The sequence below is a fragment of the Planococcus citri genome, chromosome 2 (genome assembly GCF_950023065.1).
Source record: "Planococcus citri chromosome 2, ihPlaCitr1.1, whole genome shotgun sequence".
NCBI classification, from domain to species: Eukaryota; Metazoa; Arthropoda; class Insecta; order Hemiptera; family Pseudococcidae; genus Planococcus; species Planococcus citri.
This window is the reverse complement of record NC_088678.1, coordinates 29,285,364-29,300,130: the sequence shown is the minus strand read 5'-3', so window position 1 is coordinate 29,300,130 and position 14,767 is coordinate 29,285,364. Positions and strand designations below refer to the sequence as shown.

The 14,767-nt window shown below is 36.1% G+C and overlaps 1 protein-coding gene across 1 annotated transcript; it reads right to left on the bottom strand.

Moving 5' to 3' along the window:
- Nucleotides 1–2,087: 2,087 nt before the first annotated feature.
- MED14 (mediator complex subunit 14) lies at nucleotides 2,088–14,691 on the bottom strand. The gene is made up of 26 exons (XM_065349565.1): nucleotides 14,560–14,691; nucleotides 14,065–14,228; nucleotides 13,862–13,994; nucleotides 13,617–13,790; nucleotides 13,405–13,530; nucleotides 13,196–13,328; nucleotides 12,884–13,124; nucleotides 12,692–12,809; nucleotides 12,474–12,615; nucleotides 12,175–12,388; nucleotides 11,948–12,107; nucleotides 11,649–11,859; nucleotides 11,413–11,573; nucleotides 11,081–11,333; nucleotides 10,865–11,008; nucleotides 10,588–10,734; nucleotides 10,332–10,519; nucleotides 10,015–10,212; nucleotides 7,381–7,623; nucleotides 7,035–7,296; nucleotides 6,795–6,956; nucleotides 6,500–6,708; nucleotides 6,101–6,403; nucleotides 5,885–6,019; nucleotides 2,915–3,175; nucleotides 2,088–2,837 (listed from the first exon to the last, which is right to left on the bottom strand). The coding sequence occupies exons 2-26, from the start codon at nucleotides 14,211–14,213 to the stop codon at nucleotides 2,721–2,723; spliced, it is 4,584 nt and encodes a 1,527-aa protein (XP_065205637.1). The 5' UTR covers nucleotides 14,214–14,228; nucleotides 14,560–14,691; the 3' UTR covers nucleotides 2,088–2,720.
- Nucleotides 14,692–14,767: the final 76 nt, after the last annotated feature.

Genomic DNA, 14,767 nt, shown 5'->3' with positions numbered 1-14,767 from the left:
ATTTTTAATTTCTTGTTAAATTTTTAACAGTAGGTAACCTTGACTGGAAGTATTTTTTCTTTCAGTTAACAAGCCTGCAGTCAAACCTTCCGATTGGCTCTGTTATTTGAGTTGCCTATGGAATATTTTCTGCAGGGGCACTCATTATGGCGATGGGTGAAAAATTGCCGCGTTTTGACTTCGATCACTTATTTAAGTTGCCTATCGAGTATTTCGAAGGCGTTTTCGACTTTATAAAAAAATATAAATCTTGTATTTTGTTACTTACCATACAGTTTGAAGATGATTTTTGGATATTTGCAACCATGTTCGAATTTCAGCATCTGGAAATTGAAAGCCAGTCGCCTAAAACTTCTTTCTGCAGGAGCATAATATTATGGCTGAAAAATCTTCGTATTACGTGGGCACTTTGAAGAAATGTTCTATGTTTTTGAACTTCCCGAACTCGAATTTGACATTATTTTGACGCTCAAGTCGATAGGAGCTTCGAGGAGGGGTGGGCGCAAAATTTCTAAATGAGCTTACCTACTCGTCATGCGAGGTATCAAAATGCATGTTTACGAACCCGCTGATCACGATTTTGGTACTCGTAATATTTCAGCCCCAAATCAAAAAGTGGCTTAAGATGGAGAGGTCCAAAATACAAAAATTGGCCTAAATATCATGTTGATCAAAATATGTTTTTGAGGCTTCTGAACACGAATTTGATATTATTTGGGCGGAAATCCTACATAGAGCTTTTGAGGGGAGGTTCAAAACTCAAAAACAAGCCCAAATATTATGTAGCGTATCAAAATGCACGTTTTCGAAGACCTAAGTGAGAATTTGATAATATTTCGACGTGAACTCCGAAATGGGTTTCTGAAGAAGGAGGGGGGGGGGGAGTTCAAAACTCAAAAATGGCCCTAAATATCACGTTGTACATCAAAATATGTTATCGGGGAATCTAAGTACTAATTTGATTTTATTTCGGAGGAAACTCCAATAGGGGCTTTTGAGGAGGAGGAGGAGGAGGAGGAGGAGGAGGAGGAGGAGGAGGAGAAGGTTCAAAATTCCAAAATTGGCCTGAATATCACGAGACATATCGAAATAGATGTTTTCACGCCCCTCAACACGAATTTGATACCATCTTGAGGAAAACCCAAAAATTGGCTTTTGAATGGGGGGGGGGTTCAAAATTCAAAAAATTACCCTAAATTTCAAGTGACACAGCAAAATGTATGGTTTTGAAGCTCCCGAGTACGAATTTGATATCATTTTAGAGTGAGCCCCAAAACCCGCAACCCAAAAATTTCCCGACCCCAATCCAAGCCCAAGACCTAATAAATTTTTGGTTGAAACCCCAAGCCCCGAAACCCGGAACCCGAAAAAGAATCGTTTGGGCCACATCCCTGAACAAGAGGTAATTTTTTTTTTTTGGAATGGGGAAATGTTAGGATAAGAAGTTTTATTTTTTTGATTTCAAAATTTTAGAATTTGAATGTTTTTTTTTTTTTTTAGAAATAATTCCAACTTTAAAAAAGAAGGCAAAAAGCTTTCGAAAATTTGAGTTTCGAAAACTAAAAAAACGTTTATTTTCATATGACTTGGTAGTTCATTTTTTGATTCAAACATTCGGTTACTTTTCATTTTTAATAAGATAAGAAGTCAATTTCTGTTTCTCTTCTCCACATTTGACATTTTTGAAAGTTGAGTAAATAAGTATCTACCCAGAACAGACATTTTTCACGTGCAGAAATTCACAAATATGTACACCTAAAGACAACATACCTACGTTTCAAAAATGAAAACTGTGTAATTCAAGCTCCAATAATGTCGACAAAAAAGCTGCTTTATCAAGTCTGAAATGTTTGTACGTATTTTGTCGAACTTGGCCAGTTTTACCAAAATTTGACATCTTTTAGGAGAGGGGCACCCCCTTTAGTTTTGTCTCTACCTCTCCTGAGCAGGAAGCAGAATCTTAGGGAAGCTGCTGATGCCGAATTACACTCTATCAATCAGCATGACATCTTCGGATATGAAATTTCTCTCTAGATTGTTTTCATATGTGAGCTAGACGAGTGAAAAAAATTGAAATAAAAGCGCAATAACTGTAACTGAATTATATTGTTTTACTCGTTATTATCATCACATTGGGTACATAAACATCGTCCTCACTGACAACAATAAAAAATATTCGTATAACTATTTAAAAAATATTTTCCACTTTTTTACTCGAAAAAGTGATTTTAGTTCTAGATTTGAATCATTTCATTTTAGTTTGTTTGATTTTTTTTTTCATCACACCAACTCGAGCTGACCACTCTAAGTCATTGGATAAAGTCGCGAGGTCATATTCCAGAATAGGTTTTTTATTCTACTAGTCTCATTATTTCTTCAGAATAACGAAAGTTGATAAAAATACGAGTACCCTCACTCCTGCAAACGCTTTTCGTTGACCGAAAGTTCATTTCTCCAACAACGGTGATCTGAATACATGTTCCTCTTTGGTTGAACAAAATTTAAAGAACGATCACAAACTTGGAATCAGCCGGGTCGAGTATATCACCCTAGAACTTCCGTCTATAGGCTTTTTTATCGTATAACGGAGCGAGTTGAAATTTCTCCGTGCGTAGGTGAATTTATTTCCCGGCGTAATTGTCGCCTATAGTTTCATCGTAAACGCACTCGAACGAAAAAAATTAATAGCGTACACTCGTCAATCAAACAAATTCTGGTATTCACATTCCCATTGGTCCAACAGAGTATCCTTGTAACGGATCACCGGGTGCGTTCATTTGCGGGCCTCCAGGAACACTCATCATCATCGGCGATTGTCCCCCAGCAGTCTGAATCATCTGCAAAACCGTACACGTAAAACTATCAATTTTTATTCTCCTTATGGATCTTCATACAAGATGGAAAAATTCATTACCTGAGAAGGCGGATCTGAAGGCAGCGAGAAGTTCGTCAAGAAATCGCAAATTGTAGGAAACAGTGAACATTTGTTGGGCTGTTTGTTGTATTCTCCGTAACGTTTGATGTGCAAACTCGCTAGCGATAGTGCATTTGTCGGAGGAGATCCTTTCTTTTCCACCAGCTGGGTCAGGTTATATTGGGTTTCATACAGAACTGGCAATATGAGAAATGGAGCATCACCGGTCGAGTATGATAATCCTACTCGGGTCACTTGTAACTGAAATAAAAAATAACATAGTTGAGTTGGATTTAAACGGTCGATAATTAGCAGAGACGAATCGAAGTGGTTTCTCAAGGGGGGCGGGGGGTCGCTGAAAATTCCAACTCTTCTAACTAAAATAATCCAACTTCTCCCAATAAAATTTTAGAGGTGTTTTTTTGCACAGGGTGTCCACAAATTGAAAAATCGGTTTCGCCAAAAATTCAAACTGGTTTTTATTGCGTCAATGTATTCTACACACCAAGGCGACAAAAACATTATATTAATTTTTTGAAACCGGTTCATTAACTTGCAACCAGTTGACAAAAAATACAAAAATTGTAGATAGAGAAAAAAGCTTGAAACAAAAGTTGTGGAGCGTGAAAAATCACACAATTCTGTCTACTCACATTTTGAAACCGGTTCATTGGTTTGCATTTAGCAACCAGTTTTTGACAATTACCTAAAAATTGGAGAGAGAGAAAAAAGCTTGAAACAAAAGTTGTAGAGCGTAAAAAATTGAACCATTTACGCTGATCAGATTTTGAAACCGGTTCATTGATTTGCAACCAGTTATCAAAAATTACCTAAAAATTGGAGGTGAAGAAAAAAGCTTAGAACAAAAGTTGTAGAGCGTGAAAAATTACACAATTCTGTCTACTCACATTTTGAAACCGGGTCATTGGTTCGCATTTGGAAACCAGTTTTTGACAATCACCTAAAAATTGGAGAAAGAGAAAAAAGCTTGAAACAAAAGTTGTAGAGCGTAAAAAATTGAACCATTTACGCTGATCAGATTTTGAAACCGGTTCATTGATTTGCAACCAATTATCAAAAATTACTTAAAAATTAAAGATAGAGAAAAAATTTTGAAATATAAGTTGTAGAGTGTGAAAAATTGAATTATTTTTGTTGATCAAATTTTAAAACCGGTTCATTAATTCGCAGGAAACCATTGAAAGTTACCTGGTTGCAAATTAATTAGCTATTTACACAATCCGATCAGCAAAAATAGTTCAATTTTTTTACGCTCTACAACTTCTGTTTCAAGCTTTTTTCTCTATCTTCAATTTTTAGGTGATTGTCAAAAACTGGTTTCTAACTGGGAACCAATGACCCGGTTTCAAAATGTTATTGAACAGAATTGTGTAATTTTTCACGTCCTACAACTTTTGTTTCAAGCTTTTTTCTGTATCTCCAATTTTTAAGTAATTTTTATCAACTGGTTGCAAATTAATGAAACGGTTTCAAAATCTGATCAGCGAAAATGGTTCAATTTTTACGCCCTACAACTTTTGTTTCAAGTTTTTTTTTCTATGCCTCAAATTTTTAGGTAATTTTTATCAACTGGTTGCAAATTAATGAACCGGTTTCAAAATCTGATCAGCAAAAATGGTTCAATTTTTTATGCCCTACAACTTTTGTTTCAAGTTTTCTTTCTATATTTCCAATTTTTAGGTAATTTTTATCAACTGCTTGCAAATTCATGAACCGGTTTCAAAATCTGATCAGCAAAAATGGTACCATTTTTATGCCCTACAACTTTTGTTTCAAGTTTTTTTTTTCTATATCTCCAATTTTTAGGTAATTTTTTATCAACTGGTTGCAAATTAATGAACTGGTTTAAAAATCTGATCAGCGAAAATGGTTCAATTTTTACGCCCTACAACTTTTGTTTCAAGTTTTTTTTTCTATACCTCCAATTTTTAGGTAATTTTTATCAACTGCTTGCAAATTCATGAACCGGTTTCAAAATCTGATCAGCGAAAATAATTCAATTTTTATGCCCTACAACTTTTGTTTCAAGTTTTTTTTCTATATCTCCAATTTTTAGGTAATTTTTATCAACTGGTTGCAAATTAATGAACTAGTTTCAAAATCAGATCAGCGAAAATGGTTCAATTTTTACGCCCTACAACTTTTGTTTTAAGTTTTTTTTTTCTATACCTCCAATTTTTAGGTAATTTTTATCAACTGGTTGCAAATTAATGAACCGGTTTCAAAGTCTGATCAGCAAAAATGGTTCAATTTTTTATGCCCTACAACTTTTGTTTCAAGTTTTTTTTTTCTTTATCTCCAATTTTCAGGTAATTTTTATCAACTGGTTGCAAATTAATGAACCGGTTTCAAAATCTGATCAGCAAAAATGGTTCAATTTTTTATGCCCTACAACTTTTGTTGCAAACTTTTTTCTCTATCTCCAATTTTTACGTGAATGTCAAAAAACTGTTGCTAAAATGCAAACCAATGAACCGGTTTCAAAATGTGATAAGACAGAATTGTGATTTTTCACGCTTTACAACTTTTGTTTCAAGCTTTTTTCTCTATCTACAATTTTTGGATGTTTTTTGTCAACTGGTTGCAAATTAATGAACCAGTTTCAAAAAATTTATACCATGTTTTTTATCGCCTTGATATGTAGAATACATTGGCCCAATAAAAACCGGTTTGAATTTTTTGACCAAACCGGTTTTTCAATTTGTGGACACCCTGTGCATGGGCCAGAAATTTTCAAGGTCGCTTTTGAAAGCCCTTATTTTTCCCTACTCAACGCCGCTTCATTCATCTCGCTAACTTTGTCCACTTGGAAATAAAATCCACCGAGCACTACTTTTGTGTCATTCTATAGATGCCCAGGAGGTGGAGGGGCAAGCTGTACGTCCTTTTTTGGTTTCGTCTCTTATAATCAGTGTCGATTAGTGAAGTTGGAAATATTCTTCAACTTACGAAAAATAAAATTTTCGTTCCATGAATATGGAAAGCGAGTACACCCTTATTTACAAACGGAAACGCCGATGGTGGTACGCAAAGGCAAATCTGCGGCATCCATTTCATTCCCTGTTGCTGAACTAAGCTAGGAATCTGTAACAAAATGAGGAGAAAATTGATCGTTATTTTCACAACTACTTTCTTCGAGCAATAGTACGACGAAGTACCACTTACTAAATCTAATTTCATTATTTGAATGAAGTCTTTCAAAAAGTGATGTTGGCAAGTTAACAGCTTGGCGAACATGTCAACAGAATGCGATTTAAATGGCGGAGCTGCGACTCTCATGTCGAAAAATTTCTCCAGCACTTGTAAATCTTGCGGGTCTTCTACACTCCAAGGTTCTTTGTTTTCAGGCGCTACCGTTATTTTGATATGTAGAGACTGAAAGTGATTTCGATTCAGGCAAACGAGACATTGCAGACCGTTTACTTTGAAGTTTAGCATCCCCTGTTCAGGATTCTGAGTTGGCTTGTACTACATCGATCAAAAACAACGAAAAATAAACAATTAGTCGACCAGCAATTCAAAAAAAAAAAAAAAAAAAAAAAACACGATAGAAAATATACTAACAGCCTGTTTATCCGCCTTTATGCTTTTTTGTAACTGTCGTCTCAACGATACACATCCTAAAAATCTTTCCAAAGGACAGAGTTCCGAACCCGGTAGCAGTTGCGGATGCGGAGACGGCGTACATAAAGAATCTAAAGCTTCGTGAGATAACAAAGTTGGAACAGCACCAGCCCAAGGTTTCTGCGGTAATATTCTCGACGTCTGGCCAACTTGAAGAGTAACAAAAATAAGAAAGAAGATTAAAACCACAAGTCGTAGATTCGATCGAATATAAGGTGAAAAAATTCCATCATACCAGATTTATGCTGTTCCGGACTATGCAGAGCAGAATGACCTCCGGGAGATTGACCTGCCCTGGCTGGAGAAGGTCTAGGCATGCCAGGAGATCCGGGCCAATTCACAGCTGCTGGCGACGTCATACTTTGAGCGCTGGTGAATGGACTTCCATCGGTGTGACCTACGAAATACACACGAACAAATGAAAATCTTCAATAGTTCGACACTAAATGAATAAAAAATTCGCAGCAAGACGAACCTTGCGTTAAAAAGGACCCAGCAGGCGAATGACCAACGGGTATGCTACTGGAACATGGACCCGGCGACGAAGTAGGCATTAATCCAGCGGGGCTCAAGACATGCATTGGATTAGACGGCGAGCTTGCCAGTAAACCAGATCCGGGCGATGGATGCGGTAACATAGATGGCGAAGAATTAATATTCGAAGATAACGCGGGAGGTGACGCCATATTAAACGAAGTAGACGGACTCGAAGAAAACGTTTGATGCGACGTGTTGCCCTAAAAAAAAACACGAAAAAGTTACCTTTCGTGCAAAATACGAAACGATGTGATACGAAAATAATAACGAAGTGAATTTTCTACCTGCATATTTCCTGTATGTGGACTGGCGGGAGTATGTGGGTTACTAGGAGGTGTCATTGGAGGATGGAAACGAAGACCGCCTTCACCTCGCTGAATAGGTGATTGAGGACCTCGGTGATGGCTCAAAAAGCTGGTTGGACTGTCGACCGAGTCTGCTCGAATAGGGGATGGCGGATCATCATCTTCCAGCTGCGAACGTCTTCGTAAAACTAATGTTTGGTCTTCGTATTTCGATAAGAAAGCCTGCGTGAGAAAAAACAAAATTGTGTTACAAACGAATTTCTATTTTTGTACGTACAAATTAAATTAGGATATCTCCCCCCCCCTCCCGGTTGTTCTAAAACAATTTTTCAACAGTTCCACGTGGATCACGACGAACTGGAGAATTTCCTGTTTTCTAATGAGCTATGGGTACGTTGAAATATTTGAGCGCAGTTAGTATTCGATAATAAAATCAAGCAGTCTGCCTCGTCAAGCTAAAAAAAATTGATCATTTTTCAAAACAAGCAAATTTTTTCAGAATTGGAAATAATAATTATTTTTTTTCAAAAAAATTGTTTAATGATTGCCTTTTGTAATTTTTAAAAAATTCCTCGGAAATAGTACAAAATCTTTGAAAATGAGCAACTTAATTTAAAGATGATGGTTAAAAAAAATTTTAAAAATAAAAAAAGACAGATTTTTTGTTCAGTAATGCTTATTTATGAGATGAACAATTATTTTTTTCAAATTTTCCATTTTTTTAAAAATTTCAAAACATATTTGATATTATTTGATTCTTACCTAAGTTTTCTAATTTTATTTTTATATGTATTTTTATATTTTACTTAAAGAATAGCTGAACATTTAATTCAATTTTTATAAGGTTTTTAGGTTAAAAATGAAAATATAAATTAATTTTTTTCATTTTGAAAAAATAAAATAAAAAAGTGTTTGTTTTTTCAATTTTTAGGTTGTTCTCGTAGAACAAAAAATAATTATTGAAACTAAATTTCTCCTCACTTTCCAAAAATTTTTCTACTTTCATTCGAATTCTTTGTCATTTTGAAACGAGTATTTTCATCTGTAAGTATTTTTTTTTCAATTTGAAGAAATTATTCAAAAATGGTCACTTTTTTTTATCAACTTGCACAATTTTCTTCATTCCGAAAAATTCAGTTTATCAATTCAATTTTATTTTGAAACCAGTTTTCGTATTATAGATTTTCAAATCTTGTTTTATTTTATTTCAAAAAATGAATCAAAAGGACCCAATTTTTCACATTGATAAAAAAAAGAATTATCTTTCATTATCGTACTGAGAAAAATTATCTAAACATTTTTTTAAAAATCACCTTTTACAATTTTTTTCTATTTCAAAAAAAATACTTAAATCATATTATGCAAAAGGGGAGAAAGGAAGATGAAAATATTCCGACTGTTCAAAGCCATCTTTGAACTGTCTACACGAGCAGAGTAGTGTGCATTGTACACAATATCAGTAGTTCGATATATGGCAGCAGGAATAATTGCAACCCCCTTATCCCTGTGACAACTTTTTTCCTAAAGAGGACATCCTTAGGAAAATTTTAAAGCGAATGAATTTCGGTTTTACAACTCCACCTGATAAAATTTTGTGGAAATTTTTGAAAATTACTGGAGCCTCCAGTAGATTTTTTAAACTTGAAATTCCAGCAACATTTTACCAAAATGGAGTTGGCAAGCTGAAATTTACTTCGCAAACTAATTTCAATACGATATGAAGTCGACTACATGGTGGTTTCGAATGGTTTTAAATAATTTTGAATCCTCCAGCTATTTTCTGGAAATTTCAATTTTCCAAAAAACACCATAAGACCTCACAAAAAGTCCTGGAGGCTCCCAAACGACTTGAAATCCACCAGCAGACGACTTCGTAGCGTATTGAAATTAGTTTGCAGAATGAATTTTGACTTTCCATCTCCGTTTGATGAAATTTAAAGTTTCAAAAATCTACTGGAGGCTCCAGTAATTTTCAAAAAAATCGCTGGATGCTCCAAAATGACTTGAAATCCATCTGCAGTTGACTTCGTAGCGTATTGAAATTAGTTTGCAGTGTAAATTTCGGCTATCCAACTTCATTTTGGTGAAATTTTGTGGGAATATCGAGTTTCAAAAAACTGCTGGAGGCTCCAGAACTGCTCAAAACGGTTTGAAACAGTTTCCAATCAATTTGGCACGTCAAAAATAGGGTGTATCCCAAATTTCAGCTTTCTTGGTCAATTAGGTAAAATTTTGATTTTTCCCTCATTTTTGGCCTGAATTTGATTTTCAAAAATTCACCAAAAATCGAAAAACGCACTTTAGCACTTGAAATTTTGACAGGTGATAAATTTTTGCTTGTGTGCAATTATTCCTATTGCCATATGCCGGACAATAGATTAAATACAAATAACCTGAGAGGCCAGAAAGACGGGTCAATGACCTTGAGAGGCCAGACAGACCAATAAACGATCTTGGGCAGCCAGGCAGGCGACCACGAGAGGCTAAACAGGTAGGTCAGTGACCTTAAAGAGGCCAAATTTCGTGAATTCTCAAACAGATAAAACGGACATGAAAAATATTGAACGCGGTCCCTCCTTACACGAATAGCTACATAATGTTTGTACTTCGTACCTTCAAATCTCCTGTTGGCATATAGTCAGAGACAGCACTGGTTCTATCAAAACGACAATAAGCTCCGTCACGAACGCTGATCAAACCGTCACTCAGCAACATTAATTCCAAGCAATACGTTCCTTGGTAAACAACTCGTAGTACAGTAGGTGATTGAACAATCACTACAAACGTTATAACCGGAGCCAACGACGGTTTCTATAAAATCACAAATCATTCAATCGCATGGTAAAAATGACTATCTCAATCAAAGAAGAGGGTAATGTACATATTCGGAGACAGAATAGTCTCAGAATATCGATTCACAGCTAACGTACCGGATTTGTAACCGGATTCGTAAGGTATACAATGTGAGGCATCGATGGCAATTTATTAACCGAAACTAACGGTGGGTATGTTTCGTGAAGAATATGAATCAATTGCGCTAGGTTCTTGTTTCGATTCAAATGATCTTCTAATTGTTCTTCGACGAGTAAATGAGCATTCGAACTGTTACCCATGGAACCTAGAAAAGAAATTGGTTGTAAATTGATAATGTCGAGTAGGTTGCGAGTAAAAATGAGAAACACTTACCGAATAAAATTTTAAAAGACTTTGTATTTGCGTTCCATTGGAATGTAGCAGTGGCTTGTCTTTGAGGAGGAGAGCCGCCGTAACAAATCACGAACTTGCTATAGTTGTACGACTTTACGGTTGCGATTTTCGTCAAATCGAATTTTCCTAAACAAAATATCGAATTTTCGTATAAATTTCAGGGTGAGATGCCAACGTTTTCTTTCTCGTAGTAATAAATTGGAATTTGGCGAGTGAGGGGGAAGGGGGTATCGATCGTAAGCTCGGATCAACTCACCTAATTTCAAATATTCGGCCATATCTTCTATCAGACAATACAAATGAACGATTTGAGACCAATCTTGCATCAAAGAGTCGACCATTTTGCTCGCCGATTCCGAACTGTTCATTTCGTACTGGAAGTACACAGGCCTTCGCATACCTACGTTGAAAACGAACCACCATTAATTTATTATCATCGTATCAAACCAACAACAACACATCGATAACGTACCTTGTTCTCTGGAATGACTATTAGCTGTCGCTATGGGCGTACCGTACATTACGAATTCTACAGCCCAAAAATGTCCGTTGCCTTTGAAAATCGATCGAATCGATACAGACAGCAATCTTTTCATCAACGCTATCCATCCGGGGCTGGTCACAGAAATACCTTCGGGTGGTGGTAATTGGACCAATTTCAACGATAACGCGGTAGCGTTCGCTTCTATTTGGATACCTTGATGTGGAATTTCTCGTTTCGTCAGCTGCGTTACAAATGAAAATGCGAAAGTAGAATAGCAATTGTAGGTGGAAATTGAAACTAGCCAAAGAAAGTTGTCTTACCTCTTGAGCTAGCGTTGTAAATGGTATACGTTCGTCGCATAAAGCGACGACGTGTGCGAGTTCCGGTATAAAGTAGGCCGGATGTTTGGCTTTTTTATTCGTCGTTTCAACTGCGATAAGGTTTTTACGCTTCAAGCCGGCGTATTTATTTGGTATAGCGTCTGCAAAATGGGGAAAAAATCGTTAATTTACTCGTACTTGAACTGATCTGAATATGTGTAGGTCGTTAACTCTACCTATGACTGATGTAAACGAGCCGTGAGTAATAACGAAAGTATCGAGTTGAATTTTCGTAAAAGCTTTCAAATATAATTTCGGAGCGTCGTTTTCACTACAAGGTGGCTCGTTCGAAGCATTTTCTTTAATGGTTGTTCGTTTCACTTCTAACAAGTAAAAACCGTACTCCATATCGGAAGGACTTTTCAACTTTTCCTTCATTTCAACGGCCTAAGAATAGAAAACAGAGAAAAAAGGTTAATTTATAATCAGGAAACTGAATCAAGTATCATAAATACGCCGGACTTCGAGTATTTACCAAAATATAATTCGAATGTCGATGAAATGTAACGAACATCCTTCGTTTACTTATCAAAGTGATCGATTGCGTCGGATCGTTTATTATAGGCAAATGCTCGGTCACAGTAACGGGCAAATGTTGCAATGTTTTCATACAACGTTGTTTAGTCAACCAAAATCTGCAAAAAAAATCGAATTAAATTTTCTAATCACTTCTATTAATGCTACGAAGTCAACGCAGGGTACCTTATATCTGATATTAAAGCAGGAATGTTAGATCTATCTGTATTGAACGAGTGTTGCAGCTCGGACACGACTGGCGGATACCGACTACTGTATTGAGGAATGTGACACTGTATCATACCGGTATGGGTGTCAACGGTAACTAGAAGTTGTTCAGCTCGTAAACAAGGTATCAATATCGATAACGATAGAATAGCTGGCGTTCCTTGTAAAGTATCTGCAACAAAAATACATAATGCACCGTTCGTTAGCCAAATATCGTACAATGTACTTGAGTAATTTCAGATTTAATTATGTCTTACATTGAATGCCTTTAACTTTGGACTTGATTTCTTTTTTCAATTCGACCAAACGATTCTTGGTACGAATATAAATCGTATGAACTAATAGTTTCTCCATTGATAAATGATCTGTACTAATTGTTTCTTCTACCATATCAGTTTCCTGTAAAAACAATGAATTTTCAATCAAAAAACACTAAAAACGTACGTACGAAATAAGTTCCAACTTTCGTACTAACCGAACATCCTAACGAAGGAACGTGAACAATACTCAACGGCCTGTCTGGTCTGTTCATATCAACTAGTAAAGTTAACGTATAACCTAACTCGGATTTAGGATCTTTTGCGGTCAATTCTCTGCAAACAACAACACACAAATGAAGTACATTTCAAACGATTTGGAAAACCGATGACTATCTCGAACAACTTACCGCCAATATGAAACCGATAGACATTTTCCTTGACAATATTCATCTACTGCGATGTGCCCATCCAGTCTATCTCTGCACAGTTTTATAGTCTGCGAGAAAAATACCTCTAATTGTAAAGACTGACAGAAGAAGTGTAAAAAACTGTAAACTTCTTTTAATGGATCAGCGGAGTCTGCGATCCTGGCTTGAAGAATTTGCTGAATATATTGCACTTGTAACGGATGACTCAAGGGTTTTCCCTCTGAAAAATTTCATCGTCAGTTTTCGTTTTAAAACATCAGTGTGAATAAACGTATGTACTTCTAGACCTACCTCCGGTTTCACGATCTTCCACCAGGATGCTGATGTTCAATAAACGCCACGGCATTAGAGGTCCGTCTCCCATTATCGTTAATGAAACTTCGAACTCGTTTTCGACGTGAAAAGTCACACGTCCGTTTTCGATCTACAAAATTAACGCAACAGAATGAGATAAAAATCAAACCGATCCAAACTGTATTGTTTCAATTATCCTTTCTCACTTTTAAATTTCTCATTTGGGGGAGTAACTCGCTGGATACCAGACGATGCTGAATGACTTGATTCAATTTCAGCAACACCGATCTTCTTTCAGAAGCAGTGATCGGTTCACTAGGAACAATGCGATCCTGAAACAGTTCAAAAACACCATAAAAATGGTAAAATTACGTTCATCGATGAAAAGATAGAAAACTAAAATCGCATATGCAATTACTTTAACGCAAGACGGTACTGTAGAATAAGAACCAGTGGTGAGAACTTCCACTGCAGCTGGTATATGAAAATTTGGTAGACGAGCTCTGACCACAGTTTCTCTGGCAATTCTAGCCAACAAATCTGCCGTATCGATGAATAGCATCGCTTGTTTATCGAGGAATCCCATTATACGCTGAAATTTAGTACTTTATGTAATCGAGAATTCCGATCATTTTACGCTAAAGTGAGATGAAAATAGCTTACAGTTGACTTGTCTACTTTTGAAGCACTGTTCGCCCATTTAACTAATGCCATAAGCCTTATAAACAGTTGTCTTGTTCTGTTGGCATAGTTGAATATTTCAATTTTTCTTTCCATGTCTGTTTTTCGGGGTAATCTGGTGAAAATGAATGAAGTTTAGCTACGATAAATAAAATGTACTACGTCAGATCAGTAGAAATACTCACAGTTCAGCTAGAACAGTCAATTCGTGATACGTTCGTTGTATAATGAAATCCATCAGCAATCCGAGCGATATGGATCCTCCTTTGGCACTTTCTTGAATCATATTGCCTCCGATCGGGGTTTGGTTTCCATCCAGCGGTACAGGCGCCATCGTACCAGCGAAATCCTACAATGTAAACAAATTTTAATTATAATCGCATTATCGTTAATTATAACATTCAACGTACACTAATTACTGAAAATTGAAATCTAACAACTCGTCATCTACTTCGTAGAAGATGTAGAAGAGTTGAACTATAGACAGTACTATAAGTTGAACTTTGGATTTATCAAATGATAAGCATTCGAATATCGGTGAGCGAAGATACAGTAATGGTGGACGTCAAGTATTGTATCATTCTAATATTTTAGGATCTTAGCTCTTAGCTGTACCGAAATTATTAAAATTGAACTAGCATATTGTTCATAGAATTTATATATTATAAAATTAATCTTACCTGGACGATGTACGAAGATTTCGCTGTTTGGTGTTTTTCTAAATATTCCAAAATTGTCTAAAATGGATGGATGAAGCAGGAAACAGAGAAGTGAGGGGAAATCATAAACGAACGAAATTTACCAACTTTTCGATCAAATTAAAGAATCATTTCGTTCGAATTCGTCATCTTTTACGAAAGCTTTTACGTCATTTACGTGGCTTTGCTT